The 18,539-nt window shown below is 44.1% G+C and overlaps 1 protein-coding gene across 1 annotated transcript; it reads right to left on the reverse strand.

The window, feature by feature from the left end:
* Positions 1–13,319: 13,319 nt before the first annotated feature.
* LOC311245457 (ribonuclease P protein subunit p25-like protein) lies at positions 13,320–13,952 on the reverse strand (the record flags this gene model as incomplete). The annotated part of the gene is made up of 1 exon (XM_084335299.1): positions 13,320–13,952. The coding sequence occupies one exon, from the start codon at positions 13,950–13,952 to the stop codon at positions 13,320–13,322; it is 633 nt and encodes a 210-aa protein (XP_084191425.1).
* Positions 13,953–18,539: the final 4,587 nt, after the last annotated feature.

The following is an 18,539-nucleotide window of genomic DNA, read 5'->3' on the forward strand; positions in this document are numbered from 1 at the left end:
CATCGTAACATATATGATTGATTGATTGATTGAAAACTTTATTAACAGATTGCAGAATGGGTACAATACAGTACAGCTCAATACACACAATTGTTAAGGGGATGCAGACCAGAGAAAGACTTTCGTCTTGTTTACATCAGGGTCCCCCATTTTCAATTCATCAGGACATATATGACATACATGACATACAGATAGTCAGTACTGCTACATCTATACATTTATGATGACATACCAGATTTGCAAATACAGTACTGTTTGTGATACAGAAGGAGTCAAGAAAAGGGAGTATATACATTTGACGTAGAAACTGTACATTGGAGGAGGTTGGGTGGGGGGGGGGGGGGGGGTACATTGGGATATTGACAACCATACTGGGTAATTTACATTGGTGGTGGTTGGGGGGGGGGGGGGGGCACACTGTATAAACAAGCAAAACTGTACATTGAGGGGGGGGGGGGGGGGGGACACTGTACAAACAAACAAAATTGTACATTGGACTATTGACAAAACCATACTATGTAAATGACTGTACATTGGAGGGGGTTGGGTTAGGATATTTACAGGGGCCAGTGTTGAATTGCAGTCTCCCGTAGGTGTCCCTTGAGAGAGGTTTTGAAAGTGGGTAGTGATCCACATTCCTTTACAGCTTTGGGTAGGGCGTTCCACATTAATTGCGAAACGTGTTTAGTCCCTTATTTGAGCCGAATCTGGGTTTAACATGATTTGTGGAGCTCCCTCTGGTGTTGTGATCGTGGTATTCACTGACCTTTGGGAAGTATTTTGACATGTACATGGGTACCTTGGTCGTGTAGTGTATCTTGTAGACCAGGCCCATTGCAAGTTGCTGTACTCTGTCGTCTACTCTAAGCCATCCTAGGTTGTCAAAGTGGGCAGGGGTGAGGTGGGTTCTAGGAGTAAGGTCAAGCAGTAGTCTGACCAGTTTGTTTTGAGATGTTTGTAATTTTGTTTTTAGCGCCTTTGAGGTGCTTTGGTACCATGAGGTGCAAGCATAGTCGTAGTACCCCTGAATGAGTGCTCCTGCCAGAGTCTTCAGGGTATTCTTGTTTACCAGAGAGGAGATCCGGTACAAGAATCGAGTTCGTTGGTTGACTTTTTTTATTACATTGGATGCCATTTTGTCACAGGAGAGATTAGCCTCTAGGATGGAACCCAGGTAGGTAATTTCATCTTTCCTTGTGACAATATTGTCACCCACTGTAACTGAGAAGCCGTCGGTCTTGCTGAGTTTGTTATTTGAACCGAAGAGAATGGACTCTGTTTTGCCCATGTGTAATGATAGTTTGTTATCAGCGAGCCATATGCAGATTCTGCCTAGTTCCGAGCTGAGGGTTTTTTCAACCTGTAACTTGTTCTTGTCAGAGACCAGCATGACATACATGACATACAGATAGACAGTACTGCTACATCTATACATTTATGACATACCAGATTTGCAAATACAGTACTGTTTGTGATACAAAAAGAGTCCAGAAAAAAGAGTATATACATTTGACGTAGAAACTGTACATTGGATTGGGTAGGTGGGGGGGTGGGGGTGGGGGGGACTGTACATTGGAGGTGGGGGGGGGGGGGGGGGGGGGGGGGGGTAGGAGTGGGGGGGAGGTTGGGTAGGAGGGGTGGGTGGGGGACACTGTACAACTGTACAAACAAAACTGTACATTGGAATATTGACAAGACCATACTTGGTAATTTACTGTACATTGGAGGGGGTTGTGTTCGGACATTTACAGGGGCCAGTTTCGAGTTGCAGTCTCCCTTAGGTGTTTTTTGAGAGTGTTTTTGAAAGTGGGTAGTGATTCACATTCCTTTACAGCTTTGGGTAGGGCTCGCAGTTAGTTGACCATGGAGATGGTAAAGTACTACGGATGTAAAACATTTGGAATTGTTTACAATAAAGCTGTGATTGTACAACTTCAAGGCTCCTTTCGATCGCCGTGCTGCTGCTAGGAAGGAGCAATAAGAGGAAAACAATGTCAACATAATTGTACTTACAGCTGTTGTGGTGTCCACAGTCTGATCTGTTTCCACAAGAAGAAGGTTTTGATCCAGATGTGAAGTCTCGGTCTGCGTGAATACTTTACCCAGATGAATAAATACGTTATCTATATTGATGCATGTGATGCCGATTGATATGAATAGTGCGTTACGTTAATATAGAGATGAAAACAATACGTTATTTATATTGATGTGATGCCGATTGATATGAATAGCGTGTTACGTTAATATAAACAATACGTTATTTATATTGATGTGATGCCGATTGATATGAATAGCGTGTTACGTTAATATAGAGAGATGAAAACAATACGTTATTTATATTGATGTGATGTCGATTGATTTTTTTTCAGACACCGAATTTATAGCATTGAAAATAATTACTTTGAAAACATGTATCTGAATTTTTTCAGACACCGAATTTATAGCATTGAAAATAATTACTTTGAAAATCATGTAACTGAATTTTTTTGCTCCGAATTTACTTATGTGAAATAAAAATTCAATGTAAAAAATTCGAATGCATAATAAAATTCAATGTAAAAAATTCGATGCATAATTGCGGTGGATAAAATTCAATGTAAAAAATTCGATGCATAATTGCGGTGTATAGAATTCGATGTAAAAAACCATCATCCGGGCTACCCAGACAGGATAAGCAATCGAGCCTGGATGCAATCGAACTGACTTCTGGCCTATCACTGCACAGCTTTGTCAGTCATGTGATCACACCAACCCGGGAGAAAGATGGCGGTATATATACATACGGTGGGGAGAGAATATATACATACGGTGGGGAGGAGACTGTACATTAGGAGGGGGTGGGTGGGAGAGAAATATACATACGGTGGGGAGAGAATATATATATACGGTGGGGAGGAGACTGTACATTATATGTATATTTCTCTCCCACCCACCCACCCCCTCCTAATGTACAGTCTCCTCCACACCGTATGTATATATTCTCTCCTCACCGTATGTATATATACCGCCATCTTTCTCCCGGGTTGGTGTGATCACATGACTGACAAAGCCGTGCAGTGATAGGCCAGAAGTCAGTTCGATTGCATCCAGGCTCGATTGCTTCACATTCGGGCTTCCTCGGGCGTAGTGGGGCTTTCCTGCTCCACATTTGTGGCAGGCAGGTGAGCCTCAGCGGCGCCCGGAGGGGAGTGCGCGTCGCTGGGCAGTTCCCCCGCCAGCGGTGCTCTCCGGCTGTGTAGCTGGATACTATTGCCGCGGGAGGCAGTCGGCTGGTCCGACGGTCTCTTTGGTGGTGTCTTGCGGCGCAGGCTCTCCGCCTCTGCTCGCTCACGTCAATTGGCGGTGAGTGGCGGGGGCGGACGGTCTAAACAGATGTGTCAGTTGTGCGGGGTCGGCTGTTCAGGCATACGGCCCCGCAGAACAGTCGGCTCCAGGCGAGGATTCCTCTGTTACCTCTCCATCGCGTCCGATACAGCTACAGTAGCTAGCCGTTAGCCTGTAGCTAACCATTAGCCGGTAGCTAACCATTGGCCTATAGCCAGCCATTAGCCTGTAGCTAGCCGTTAGCCTGTGGCGTCCGATGGACAATTAGGATTGCATGGAGGGGGCGGGGAGTTCTTGTTTGACGGCCCACGAAGACAGAGCTCTCTCCCCTCGGGCAGAGTGTGCTTTGTTTTCCTGGGAGCCCCGTACTCCGAGTCTGGGTTCAAGTCCCACCTCCGAGACGGGATGCCCTACTGCCATCCGCACTGGACGTTGGCTCCCGCCTATCAGAAAGAGAAAGTGAGTTGAGCCTCCCACCATGACGGAGGAAAGTACGCAAAGGAGTTGCGTGTTTTTTGTCCCCGAGCTTAGGGCGGCAGCGGCCCGTACAAACGGGGCTCCGCTGCCGACGCCACTGTATCTCTGTCAACGCCGTCCTGTGAGGGAGGCGAGCGTTGTCTGCCCTTTTGGGCTAGGCAGTTGGCTATCTGGAATGACCAGGCCTGCACTCCACCTTACGCAGCTTCAGTAGCTAGCCGTTAGCCTGATATAGCTAGCAGTTAGCCTGTGGCTAACCGTTAGTGATAGCCGTGGGGAGATAGTGGGCCCTGGACACTCTGATTCGGCGTCATCTCTGGCAGAAGATGTCATCGGCCTGCACCACGGCCGGCCGCAGGATATGGGCGAAACGCCGGAGCAGGACTCCAGCCGTCGCCACTACTGGCCCCGCCAGCAAGAGGCCTCGTCAACGGGGAGACCACCATTGTTGCTGCCAGTCGTCCTGCGACCCGGGGGTACAGGTAGGACACATGACCCCTTCTGCTTTGGTTGCTGTTTTGTATAACTTGCAAGGCCTGTATTTCTAGCACTTAGCCAAGGGCTTATGTCTTTTCTCTCTACCTAAGCCAGTGTTCTTTCTTACGTGGTAAAAGTGAACTTGACGGCTTCATTGTACGATGAGGGTTGTGTGTTTCATGTAAATACGTTTTAGGATCAAACGTAGCATTGAGTCCGCAACTGGTGTGCTATTGTTAGCTTACAGAGTTGTACATATGTAGCATGTAAACCAAGGACTTTTTGAGTCCCTCTCTTCAGTCTGATATTTTTTCTTTGCTTAAGGGTAAAGATAAAAAAATAGTGGGTAGCAAGTTTTTCGCACGTAGGCCAGAGCCGTGGATAAAACCTGTTTTTTACACAAACAAGGTTATCTGTGGTTGGCGTGCAGAATGTAAAGCTATTACACTACAGGTGTATGTGCTTTCATTTAGCGCACTATACAACTTTCATAAATCAGCGTTTGGTCTTACGAGACCGATCAGCGCTGGCCCAGGGTGTTTTTCAATGATTGAATCCGCTTTTTGGGACTGGCGAGCCTTGGTTGCCTAACATCATAAAAACAGCGTTTTTTATGCGGTCGACTGGGAAGGAGATTTTTATCTCTACCGAGCGCCAGTGCACTAGGTTAGACCCGAGGACTTGCGTACATCTCCGGAGGGAGATGACGGAGTAGATCAAACATTGGCAGGGGGGTTTCACGGCCGATAGGTGGGCCACCGGGAGCGGTGCGTTCGCGTACTGACCGTCTTGGTGGCGCCCCCTGTGGTGTTTTGGATCGACACGCGTACTCTTAGGACTGGGGGCGGCAGCGTGACAAGGGCACAGGACTTGTCCTGGTCACGCCTGACCGGATCAGTTTAACCCAGTTGTCCGCCGGGGCGCAGACAAGTTCTGGTACCCCAAAAAACCCTGAGCTTTTCCGGGGGGGAAATGCCAGGGCGGGCCGGACGTCACAGGGGTTGATGTCATGAATGTGTGTGTCATATAGATGACACTACGAGTTGCCCTTAACAGTGGTGTGCATTGGTCCATACTGTTTTTTTTTCTCAGCTTTTTTTCTCATTAATTTCTATTTTTCTCCCATCCCAATTTCGCTGTTTTTCCAATTCTCCCCTCCCCTGTCTTGAACGTTGCTCGCATATGCCCCCCACAGGTCGGTCGTAGGGTGAATAGAAGCCTTGCATCACGTGTCCCCTCCGGTACACGAGGAGGCAGCCTGTCACATCTTTTCACCTGCCAGCGCGGACTCTCATTGGCGAGGTGTAACGTGTGGGAGGCTCACACTACCCCTGCTATTTCCTGTCTCTGCTGTGCAGGCGTCCCCCAACCAACCTGTAGGAGTCGCTGTCCACAATGTTCAGATTACCACCCATCGACTTCCACCCGCTGACTCTGCCAATTGAGCCAGTATGACGGCCGGCCCAAGCCGGAGGCAACGCCGACAGCCGGATTTGAACCCGGTGTCTTTTGCGTTGGTGACGAGCGCAATGTCTGCTGCGCCACCCAGCCGCCCTGGTCCATACTATGTTGTACCTTTTTGCACAATGTTAGGTGGGTTGGTCCTTCTCCATTCGTTTCACCCCTCCCTCCCTGCTAAACCGGGGATGGGAGGGGGCTGTCGGGGAGGCTGCTTCTGTCAACTACTCTATGCATCCCTGTGTAGGTCCCGGTCCTCCAGGCCCAGGTCGGGCCTTGCCCTCGTTGACCTGTTGGCCTGGGTTAACCCTTTTTAAACCTGAAACGCCTTGAACTGCATTGTATAGCCTGTGTATACGCGCAGTTATGTTTCCGGGGTTTCTTAATGGTTTAAGGGAGCAACCATTTTCTGTTAATAAACATAGGGGGGTGGTTGTCTCCCCGGTGTGTTGGTAGCAGAGTCGACTCTCCGGTTGAGCCTGGGTCTGACCCCGGCTGCCCGAGAGTATGCCCCCGCATGTTTCATGACGTCTGCCAATTGTGTCAAACTCTTTCTCTGAACCTCGACCCCGCGGGATTAATAAATTGGCAGGGTCAGGGTTTGTGGTGGAATCTGTTCGCTGGCGGAGTTGGTTAACTCCGACTCCGCGAGGTTCGTGACCCCATGAGATTGTGACATGGTGCACGGCATACCGAACACCCTTTCCGCCGGGATACTGTTCTTACAGTTAGCCCCTTAGGCGCCTGTCTAGTCCGCAGTGCTCCGGGCGCAGGTTGAGTTCTGCTCTTGTTAAGACCTGTCGGCCTGGATTGAGGGATCAACCTCCTTGGAGGGTTGTCTCCCCGGTGCGCCAGCTGGCCCCACGACATTGTGGTGGGGAAGCCTCCTTGGAGCGCTTTGGAGCGGCGTGCCAGGTGGAGAAGGGCCTTCACCTATTGTAGGCCCTGTCCGATACGCTGGTGATGTGGGGGCTGGTGTCACCAGTGACCGTCTGGTGGGGTCTCGATGCCACGGCCTCGTTGACCTCGCCAGGCCCCTTTTTCGGGGGGTCCTGTCCCCCGGGATGTGGCCTGGGGCTGGGGCCTCCTCCGAGCCCGCTGCTACGGCCTTGCCACGGGGTCTGGGCTTTTTGACCCTGATCCCGCGATGTTGGGGGCTGTGACGTGTTTTTTTTGCTTCACGTCCGTTCCCTGGTGGCGTGCAGGATGCGCAACCGAGTAGTCGCGGGCCCTTCTAAACAAAGGTAAGTCCCACGGTCTGCTCACCCTGTGCGTTGAGGTACTGTTCCCTCTTCGCACAGTCGGGTCCGGTCTCCCTCCCGTCCCTCACTAGGGGGGGGGGGCGGGGGGGGCCCGGATCCTCCCCGGTATTCTGATGGTTGTAGGGGACCTCAGCGGGTACATCTGTCGGACTCTCCGCTCTGCTCCGCTCTTGTGTTCTAATAGAGCAGAGCGTAAAGCCATATGAAATATAACAAAGGTTATCCTATAACCCTAGTTATATGAATATGGCGAGCGCTCTGCTCTGACTCACTGAGGACCCCATGTGTCTTCCATTTCGGCGGTGAAAGACTGGGGAAGGAGCTGGTAGTATGGCCATTACCCCGCTTATATGTCAGCGGATGTGGGCGTGGTCAGGCAGGTGTAGGTGCGTGCACGTGGTTGAAAGTTTTCATGATAGCATATGATTAAAGGGACAGTTCCAATAGAGCAGAGCGCTCGCCATATTCATATAACTAGGGTTATAGGATAACCTTCGTTTTACTCAACAGCATGGTGATAAATCAATATTTTTTATATTATCACTTCCAGTGTTAATTTTGTCAACTAAAATGATGACGAAAGATGTTCGTCAATGAAGGTTTTTTTCATGACGACAACGAGACGTGACGTCACGTTATTGAAAACCATGTCACGCTAACGTGACTAAATAGTTAATTAAATATCGTTGACCACAACTGAGGACACAAAAATGTAATTTACAAAAACCAGGACGAAATTTCTCTTCATGTATGTTGATATTGTTGACTAAAACAAGACGAGACAAAATAATTATAACTTTTCAGCCATCGTCCAGAGTAGAGCAGTGTGACGGGGAGCTCTGTTATTAGCATTAGCTGAAGAGCTATTTGAAAAGCTAGTTTTAGCTTAACGTTACCTTGGCTAAAGTTGGGACTATTCATAATCCAGCTGCAGACCTGCAAGCAAAGTACAGCAAGTTGACAAAGGAGTATTCCAAGGTAAATCACTTTTTCACCAGTAACGTTACATTCTTTCGATCTAGCTCGCGTTAACTAGTGGCTAACCTATAGGCTAGCTCACGCTAAGTGGTCACTGATCGACCTCTCGCACACAATTAATGACATAATGCAGACGGTGACAATGTTTAGCTTTTAGTGCCAGATGATAAGAGTCTGAGGCGGAGTCTCAAAAGAGAATGTTGAATATTTATTTTGCATTAAAAATAACAACAGAGCCTCTGCTACTAGCTAACCTAAACGGAGCCTTCTGGTAGCAAGTGCAACAACGTATAACGTCCGTGTGGAACCAATGTGTCAACAACCTTTCCGTGGGTGAACTCATTGAGCTTAGTTGTCAATTAATGATACTAATACTAATCTATACAATCACCTGTTGTTGAATAAATACCATTACGTTCTAGTTATTACTAAAAAACAGTATATAAAACAGTAGCTGTAAAATAGAAGAGAAAAAAGTTTTATAATTTATATAATATATAATTTTTTTTTATGTATGCACTGGTATCGGATCAGTATAACCAGACCTAGACCACCTCTAACTCTAACCCCTAACCAGACCTAGACCACCTCTAACTCTAACCCCTAAGTTAGGGTTGTGACTTAGAGGTGGTCTAGGTCCGGATAGGGGTTAAGAGTTGGTCTAGCCCTTTACATCCATCTATCTAAATAATAATAATAAATTATAATGAATGCTTAACTACCCCTAAGTTACCCTAACCAGACCTAGACCACCTCTAACTCTAACCAGACCTCTTCCATGTGGCACTTTAACACTGACCTCAGAATGTGATTTTATATAATATTTTTATGCAAGCAGATTGCAATCAGTGTGTACTACTACTAGTACTACTGTGTATTCTGTTTACTTAGTTTACATTATCCTGTTGTTATAGAATAAACCGCTGCCAGACACAGCAGAGAAAGAGAGAGGACAGACATGACAGAGGACAGACACAGCAGAGAGAGGGGACAGACATGGCAGAGAGAAAGGAAAGACACAGCAAACAGAAGACAGACAGAGTTCAGCGTCGTCTCTCTGGTCAGAAACAACGTCACCACATCCGTAATGCTCTCTTTGATGCATACATTGGACCATGTACACCAACATATACTGTAGGAGCAACAATACATTGGACCATGTCTACACCAACATATACTGTAGGAGCAACAATACATTGGACCATGTCTACACCAACATATACTGTAGGAGCAACAATATATTGGACCATGTCTACACCAACATATACTGTAGGAGCAACAATACATTGGACCATGTCTACACCAACATATACTGTAGGAGCAACAATACATTGGACCATGTCTACACCAACATATATACTTCCTGTGTATCACTTGTGCCGCCGACTCAGATTCCCCTAGGTTAAAAAATAAATATGCAATTTAAATCAGAAAATGTTCCATGTTGACTATTTCTGACTTCTGACAAGTTTTTTTCCACTAACTAAAAATAGACAAAAATGTCATCCGTTTTCGTCGACTAAATCTAGATTAAAACAAAGACAAAATTGAGACAAAAACGGACTAAGACTAAAATGCTCAGACATTTAGTTGACTAAAACTGACTAAACGAAAAATAAATGAAGATGACTAAATATTATAACGAAAAAGGAGCAATTGACACATGACTAAGACTAAAACTAAAATGAAAATAACTGCCAAAATTAACACTGATCACTTCACCCTGGTGTTGCACGTCATTATGTCTGTCAACAATCATGGGATGGTCATTACTCAGAAGAGTATAAAGGTTTGACGGTTTGAATCAATGACAATATTTCTCTATATTGTTTGAGGGTTGTAGTGATTTTGTGCTTAAACACATTGAAGAAAAACAGGCTGAAATTAGGGTTAGTGGCAATCAATTTAATGTCCGTTTGACAAGCGCTGACTTGCAAAAATACTAGAGTTGAGTAGAATATTGAACGGAGGGCTTTTGTTTAAAGATCTTAACCTGCTGTTTTTATCACATCTTTCAATACAGACCGTATTAATTAATGTTGTGTTTCTTTTTCAAATGTAGCCAAGAGTAAAGACCTTAACCCTATAAAAACAGCAGTCAAAGTGTATATTTTCAGCACTACGTTTGTTTACAGATGTTTTTAAGATTTACCGAAAATAATAATATATCGGAAAAATGCTAATTATATCTCTCTTTTATCGTAAAACCGAGAGGAAATGACTAAATTCAGATTTAACACTGCCATTGGAAAGAGGAGCCTTCCCCCCATCCATAGATGTATGATTTGGCCATAATAAGGTTAATAATTCAAATGGATTATAATTTATTACTGTATCTACAAATCCTTCTGTTTAATCATCGTCCCTTTATTCATTTGCTGAGAATCTTTGTACACTTGATCCCAAGAAGGTGCTGAATGAGCTCAGTGAGAGGAAGGGGGGATTTTTCCAGGCCTCCTAAAAGATTCTCCAGTAACCAAGGACAGTTCAGCTACAGTGGTGTTTCCCAGTGGATTACTTCTTTTTCCTTTCCTTTTCTAAGATGTGGATCAACCCAGGACTTATCACCTTTTGGACACTCAAAGGTTTGAGTGTTGTTGGACACTACTAGCTCTAACATGCAGGCTGCATGGTCTGGTAGGCCTGAACATTACACATGGTAACATACATGGTAACATACATGGTAACATACATGGTAACATACATGGTAACATTAGACATGGTAACATTGTACATGGTAACATACAGGGTAACATTAGACATGGTAACATTATAAATGGTAACATTATACATGGTAATATACATGGTAACATACAGGGTAACATTAGACATGGTAACATTATAAATGGTAACATTATACATGGTAATATACATGGTAACATACATGGTAACATACAGGGTAACATTAGACATGGTAACATTATAAATGGTAACATTATACATGGTAATATACATGGTAACATACATGGTAACATACAGGGTAACATTAGACATGGTAACATTATACATGGTAACATACATGGTAACATACAGGGTAACATTATACACGGTACATTATACATGGTAACATTTATGTTGGGGCTAATGGACTGTAAAGCTGACAGGACCGTTCTTATTGGTGTGAGATGATTTTTGTTGTACCATACGTTGCTATGGGGTGCCCCATTTATTTTGATCCTCCTTTTGTTTAATACAACACTTTGAGTTTAACACTGTTCCAGTACTCTCATTCTTTATTGCTGAACAGGTTTGTTTATTATTTCAAGCTTGTTACAGCTTGTAGTTCATGGTGTTATTCACTGGCAAAGATGCAAAAAATAATCATAATTTATATTCTCCTTTGTTTCATCACAATTTACTCAAGCCCAGTAACAGACACAATATTTCTGACAATGGGAATACATACCCCCAGGTCCCTAGATGTTCCTAGATACATGCAAATTGACCTTGTAGAAGTGGAGCAATCTTCCATTTACTTGGGCATGTACCTTTTAACAGGTTTTAAAAGGATGGTTCGGATTTTTGGAACTCCGACTATGGGATTCTGTAAGTAAGCTAATAGCTTTGCATCGTTACTGCAATATAATCACAATGGGCAAACATGCACAATTATGTTCACTAAAAGAGCTTGTTTTTGCCACTGACAGGCTCAGACTGTTATAACAAATATCTGAAAACTCAGTACAGCCTGGCTCAAATAGAAGATATATATATTTTTTTATATACAGCTATTACGTTACCATTGACAATTAGCAGGCTCGATGTCGGGTCAATGTAACATAATAAGGAGACGGTAGCCAAAGTAATCAACAAAGAATATTTAATGATTAATTACCATGGTTTTGAATAAAGGAAATCTAAAGTAACGACAGACAAGAACACATACTGCACAGACAGGATCAGCATCAGACAAAGGGGACGACAGGATACTTATACATGAGGGGATGACGAGACAAGACACACCTGGGTTAATTACAAATGGGCACAGCTGGAGGCGAAAACGATAAGGACTACAAAACCACGACAGGGAACTACAGCTAGACACGACAGCTAGCCTGATCAGGCCACAAAACACATAACAACAGCAAATACATTAGTTGGTGAGGAAATGTGTTTGTCTTGTTGGAATACATATTATCTAAAATATATAAAACAATGTTGTGCCACACACTTCACACAGTTTTCATAGACTACCTTTTTTGGATAGGCACACGCTGAAAGTGTGGCTGGTTATTATGCTACAAATGTATGAAAACACTCCTCCGTATTACCCTGATGACTACTGCCAGTCCAAGAGAAGAAATCCTATACCAAAGCACCTTTTCCTAAAGAAAAATGCTGTTCAGAGAGACCTGCTGCAGACAGAGTGGAGGTAATGTTATTAGCTAAGTTATTGTGTTGACCTGGCATCAGTACACACAAAAGCTTGGTAGGAAAACAATAACTCAAAAAGCCAGGAGTACAAAATATCAACTGAGTCATGATCGATTATAAAATATCTATATAGATTTATTTCCCTTTTGTAACTTATTTTGTAAACATCCAGCCGCAAATAGTGGAATGGATAAACAGAGACTGGAAGAAGCATAAACACAAAGGTCTATCTTTGTAAGGATCCTTTACAAAATGTTGGCAGAAACTTATTATAACAGTCTGAGCCTGGCAGTGGCAAAAATTAAGCTCTTTTAGTCGAAATACATTGACGTGCATGCAGTGTGATTTCATTGCAGCCCATTTTGCGGCTGCCGGCTGAAGCGATCTCCCTCAATACTGGACCAATTACAAAAATATTTGTCTCTATTATTCATTTAGACCCCACATAACGGAAAAATAGGGTCCAGGTTTAAAAATACAGAAGTTATCCAAAAATATATACATTCTTTAATGTCCAAAAATCCTAACCGATAACAGCTAGCCATACTTATGTCTTTATTACCTAAATCAAAGATGGATTTAAGGTTACAATGTATATCGCCAAAAAAAGAGGATCCACCCCCACTCCCAGTTAAAACCAGGCCAGAAAGGGAAAAAATTCTAGCTTTTCTTTTTCCAAGTCGTCAATTTAGAATATTACTGTGCTTTCCATTCCTAATCGTCCTGGGCACCACCACCTGTCCCAACGTCAACAGTTTATTCTCTATGTAGCTGTGTGTTAGTGTGAAATCATCACAGATTAGATAATGCAGCAAACTCTTTTCAACTCTGGCTATAAGACTAAACAGTAGTAAATGCCTACTAATACACACCCAGCTGACCTAGAAAATGTGAATAACATATTTAAAGCTGAAATTCAGGTTTAATCAACCCCTTGGTGAAACTGCAAAAAAACAAAACAATGTTCCATCATACTGAGGAGGTTGAGGGTGAGTCGATACCCCAGTCTTCCAGACAGGCTCTCTTGGCATCACACAGCTGTGTGAAGGGACTGCAACATGGCCTACGCAGAGTTCCACCTCTCACCCCGTCCTCTTGGCGTGTTTCTGTTTCGGGGGGCTGGTAGCCAGGCTCCTGGTTGTCCAGAGGGTCTTTGGAGAGCAGAATACTGATGGCAGGGACTGTCCTATGCATGGTTACACGCGGTACTCCGTGTTGTAAACTCTCCCAGACTTCATCCACCGTCTTGTAGTAGAGCTTGGACACCTGGTGCAGCCCTCCCAGCTTACGCTTTAGAATCTCGACACATGTGACGGTCTTGGTGATCCCTCTGCCGGACCCTGTGAAGACCACCTGCCTCGGGGCCACCCTACCCCTGCTCGTTCCCTCCCCCTGCATGCGAGCCGTCGCAAACCCCAGTAGGTTTCGGATCTTGCTCCCTTCCTTCACTCGCATGTGCAGCACATCCACCGCAAGGCCAGGGATGGGGTAGGGACCGCTGTCCTCTGTGCGACTGACCCTCCTGAAGTGGCTCTGGTCCAGTTTAGAAGGTGACGAGGAGGGTGGGACAGTTGGGTCGAGTGAAGTCGACTGTGGTTCCATAACAAACCTTTGACCTTTGCTTTGGCTGTTTTGAGCTCACCTGCCCTCTGGTGTGTGGAAGATATCTGGGTTAACTTATTTCCAAAGCAGTGATAAAAAAAAAAAAAAAAAAAAAAAAAAAAAAAAATGCAGATTATTAACTGTGTCTGTGAAAAAGCCAGAATGTGTTGTTGTTGTTGTTGTTGTTGTTGTTGTTGTTGTTGTTGTACAATATTAACAGATAACTAGAAAAGCCTCCCTTGAGATGTGATGAATTCTTTAAAAAAAAAAAAGAGCTTGTTCTCTCAATCTTCTGGTTCCTCTCCTGGATTTTATTCCATGTATGTCCGTGGATCACAGTGATGAGAATGTCTCCCTGTCTCGCCCCATAGAGGTAAAGGAGAATGATGCCCTCACCGTTCCAACGCAGAGGACAACTGATGCCAACAAACACACATTAGGCTCAGTGAGAAGTGACATGTAGAGTGGGACGTAGTTCTCTTAAAGACACATGCAGCGCTTTGTGATTCATTCAGTAATGTCTATCTTGTGTCCTGTTTGGTGGGTTTTAGGGAAGAGGGTTTGTGTGTTGGCCCTTCAAGGGCTTAGAGAGTTTATTTATCTGTGTGTGTGTGTGTGCCTGTTTGTATGGCTGATTAAACATGGCTTAATGTGATTTAACGAGGCATGTAGTTGAAACAATTGTTTGTTTGAATGGAATCGCATATTCCTTTCCATCCATTTCTGGAGACATTAGGATTGTGCTTTGTTTTGTTAATGTCTTTGCAGAGGTTTTTACTGCAGAGTACAATCTCAGCCATGTTATTAAAAGCAAGACTTATCTGTCGTAACAGTTAGGTTGACACAGCCCGTGGCTTTCAAGGCAACTTTCCTCCAACACTATCATCAGAGAGCCATATGGTCTTGGGGGAAGATGTCAGCCTTTAGGCCGTCACACCAACTCCACACTTCTCCTCCCCTCACCCCCACAGCCCACTGGGATGACCCAGAAAACGCTTGGCACGTCATTTGCATCGTGTACAACTTCAAATACCTCCTTCCAATCAGTGATGTCTAGTGAACAAAATGTGTTCCTTTGACATGTTCCTTCTGGTGAAAACAACTCACTCAGGTAACGGCGCCCGACCCGTGAAGGAAGACTTGTTTCAGATGCTGCTAAATAGCTTGTTTTCATGTAGTCTGTTGAGAGAAGCGGAGAGACGAGGGAGGAACAGAGGCGGCAGCTGCAGGGCTCATATGGAAGCAGTGCACTGATATAATGCTGCATTTCTGCCTCACAGAGTACAATGGACCCCAAGTCATTCACTGATTGTCACGCTGTGCACACAGGTCCTTTCAACACAAATCCAACCTACAGTAGCCCTGCATGCATTTTTTGCACTCATGGAGACGATGATGATGCACACAAATATATGTCTACACACCCACACAGATAGACAAACACACAGCGTGTCACCCACACACACAGAGCTGGCCACTTGTCATCACAAAAACAATGCTGATTTATTTTGCACATAATCTCACACACAGCCAAAACCTCAGTGCAAAAACTGTTTTGCACACATTCATTTAGTTTGACAGTTATTAAGAGTAAATTGGTTTGAATATGGCTACCAGTGATGTAATCAGGGACATTGAAACATTGTGTTGTGTTAATTACAGCACCATGAAAAAATAGCAATGCCATGTCTTATAGGGACTGCTGCCATATAATTTCATTGAGCTGTAATAAACACAATACAAGGATTCAATGTCCCCGATGACATCACCGGTGGTCATATTCAAACTCTCTCAATAACTGTCAAACTGAATGAATGTGTGCAAAACTGAAGACTGGGCATATCGTTAGGATTCAGAGCTTCAAGTCAAGTCAAGAGTTTTATTTGTCACGGCATACAAGTATACAATGAAATGCGGGTGGTCTTGCCCGCAACGATGTGCAATACAGTAGTAACAACATATAATAGAATCCAATAAAACAACATTGTGCAATAAACAAGTAACAGAGTGGGGCATCTCGGTATTTGTACATAAGTTATTTACAGAGCATGGAGGACATGCTAGGTCCTTTGGTAGTGCAATACACTGTTAGCTACGGATGAGGCACTGGGTCTTTCTGTACATGCTATTTTATACAATCTCAGGTTATACTATACTATTTTTAAAGTGACCTTTCCTTAGTGGCCATAAGTGTGGGCGTGTGCAGCATGAGTGTGTGCTTGCTCATGTTAAAGTGGCTGCTAGTGTGTGAGCGTGTACAGTGTGTGTGTTGTGTGTGTGCTCATGTGTGCTTGTGTATGGAGAGTTCAGTGTTCAAGGCTCTGATGGCCTGGGGGAAGAAGCTGAGCCGAAGTCTCTCTGTCCTAGTAGCTGGGGTTCGCAGGCGTTTGCCTGACCGCAGCAGCTTGAACAGGCTGTTGTTGGGGTGGTGTGGGTCTTTCATTATTCTGCAGGCTCTGGATTTGCACCTCTTGTTGTATAGAACCTGCAGGGGTGGTAGTGCAATACCCGTGGTACGCTCGGCTGAGTGCACCACTCTCTGTAGGGCCTTCTTGTCCTGTGCCGTGCTGTTTTCATACCAGGCAGTGATGTTTCCAGTCAAGATGCTCTCTACAGCTCCGGAGTAGAAGGACTGGAGTATCTTCCCAGATACTCTGAACTTCCTTAACTGTCTCAGGTGGTAGAGGCGCTGTCTTGAGTAGATCTTAACACACAACATTTTAGAACGGCTGTTGGTATAATGCATGTGGGGCATATATCTGGTAGTAAGGACACAGAGAGACTGTTATTGGTGATCAGCAGCCCCATCTTGTGGTAAAGTGTTAAAATATCATAGAACAAACTAATAGGCCGGGAGCCAGGTCCACCCCTCAGGATGTTTTTTGCTACCTTTTTTTCATTATGATTTCCAGCTAGCCCCGTTTGGCCTCAGGGGCCAAAAAACCCTCTTTTTGGGAAAAGCTTCTGGCGAAATGATCTAATTGCAAATATGAGGGTACTGCAACTGCATAAATGGTCAGATAAGTCTGAAACTTTGCATGGTGTATCCTGACACATAGGGGAAAAGTATCATAATAATACTCTGGGCTTACTACCTTCCTATTGTCAAATATCACACTCAGAATACCCCAGAAGACAAAAGAAATTATGTCCGCCTGACAAATTGTCATCAAAAGTGATAATTTTCAAGTATTTTATTATACATGTTGCTGCTTCACATGTATAATAAAATACTTGAAAATTATGCCCACGTTTATAAGCTTCAATTCAAGTCCAAGATGACCTTTCTATCTAGAATAGTACACCTGCTATGACCAAAGTTCTCCATTGTACCTCAAACCGAGAAAATAGAACATTCTAGCATTACCCTTATTTCTTCTCTTTTTTTTCCTCCCTTGTTTTTTACATCTAAAAAATATATTAAACAAGGGTTGAGACTTAAGTAATGTAATGATATACTATCTGAAGTTAATTACATGAAAAGTGAACAATGTTACGCCCCCTGGTGGACCGGGGTATCACAGTGCAACATAAAGCAGTGCTGACCGGGTTGCGTACACACACCAACCAACCAAAACCCTAACCCTGTTTCATGTCACATGTCAGTTATTCAGCAAAGACAATGTTGGGTAAGTTGATCTATTATTCTGGCTGTGGGAAGAGATTGACTGTCCAATATCTTTTTACATGAAAGGTGGTAACTCTACTTCTAGAGTGATAACATTAATGTTAGCTTGTAGATTGTTAGCTAATATAGCCAGCCCAATGCAGCTAGCTAGTGAGAGTAGAAGTGGGAGAGAAATTATGAAATTGAAAATTAATTATAATTATTAGCAACTCTACTTCTAGAGTGATAACATTAGCTAGTTAGCTTGTAGATTGTTAGCTGCTGCCAGCCCAATGTAGCTAGCTAGTGAGAGCAGGAGTGGGAGACTAGTGAGAGCAGAAGTGGGATATAAATGATGGTGTGTGTGTGTACAATATTTTGCTGTTGTAATGAATATACTGACTTTCTGATGGTTGCAATGCTACAGTATAGTCAAGGTGTCAAAGAGACGACAAGATGCCTGGATACCTTGCCAGAGTGCTTCAAAGAAGAATCAGCCACGCCCCCAGTCTGGGATATTAGTCCGTGTCTGAGGTTAGATGTCAATGAAATGTGAAACATTGGGTCTAAATGAATGTATATTGGCACATAAGCCTGTTCAAGCTGCTGCAGTCAGGCAAGCGCCTCTGCATACATGCAGCAAGAACAGAGACTCAGACTCAGCTTCTTCCCCCAGGCCATCAGAACACTGAACACTGATCTCTCCACAGACAAGCACACAAGAACTGGGACAGAGCGATGAACATACACAAATCCATGCTGGAAGCTCTAGAGCAGGGGTAGGCAACCCTAGGCATTTGCATAGGCACAGGGGGCAGCAGTAAAAATATATATATATATATATATATTTTTTTTTTAAATATTATAGTGAAATATTTTGCACTGTTGTCGCATTTATCTTGTTGAAATCCTCCCACAGTTTCTTTTTACTACCACATATTTAATTGAGACCCTTTATTTGTTTATTATTTCAATTTAGC

The sequence above is a fragment of the Notolepis coatsorum genome (assembly GCF_963971535.1).
Source record: "Notolepis coatsorum genome assembly, chromosome: 18".
Lineage (NCBI taxonomy): Eukaryota > Metazoa > Chordata > Actinopteri > Aulopiformes > Paralepididae > Notolepis > Notolepis coatsorum.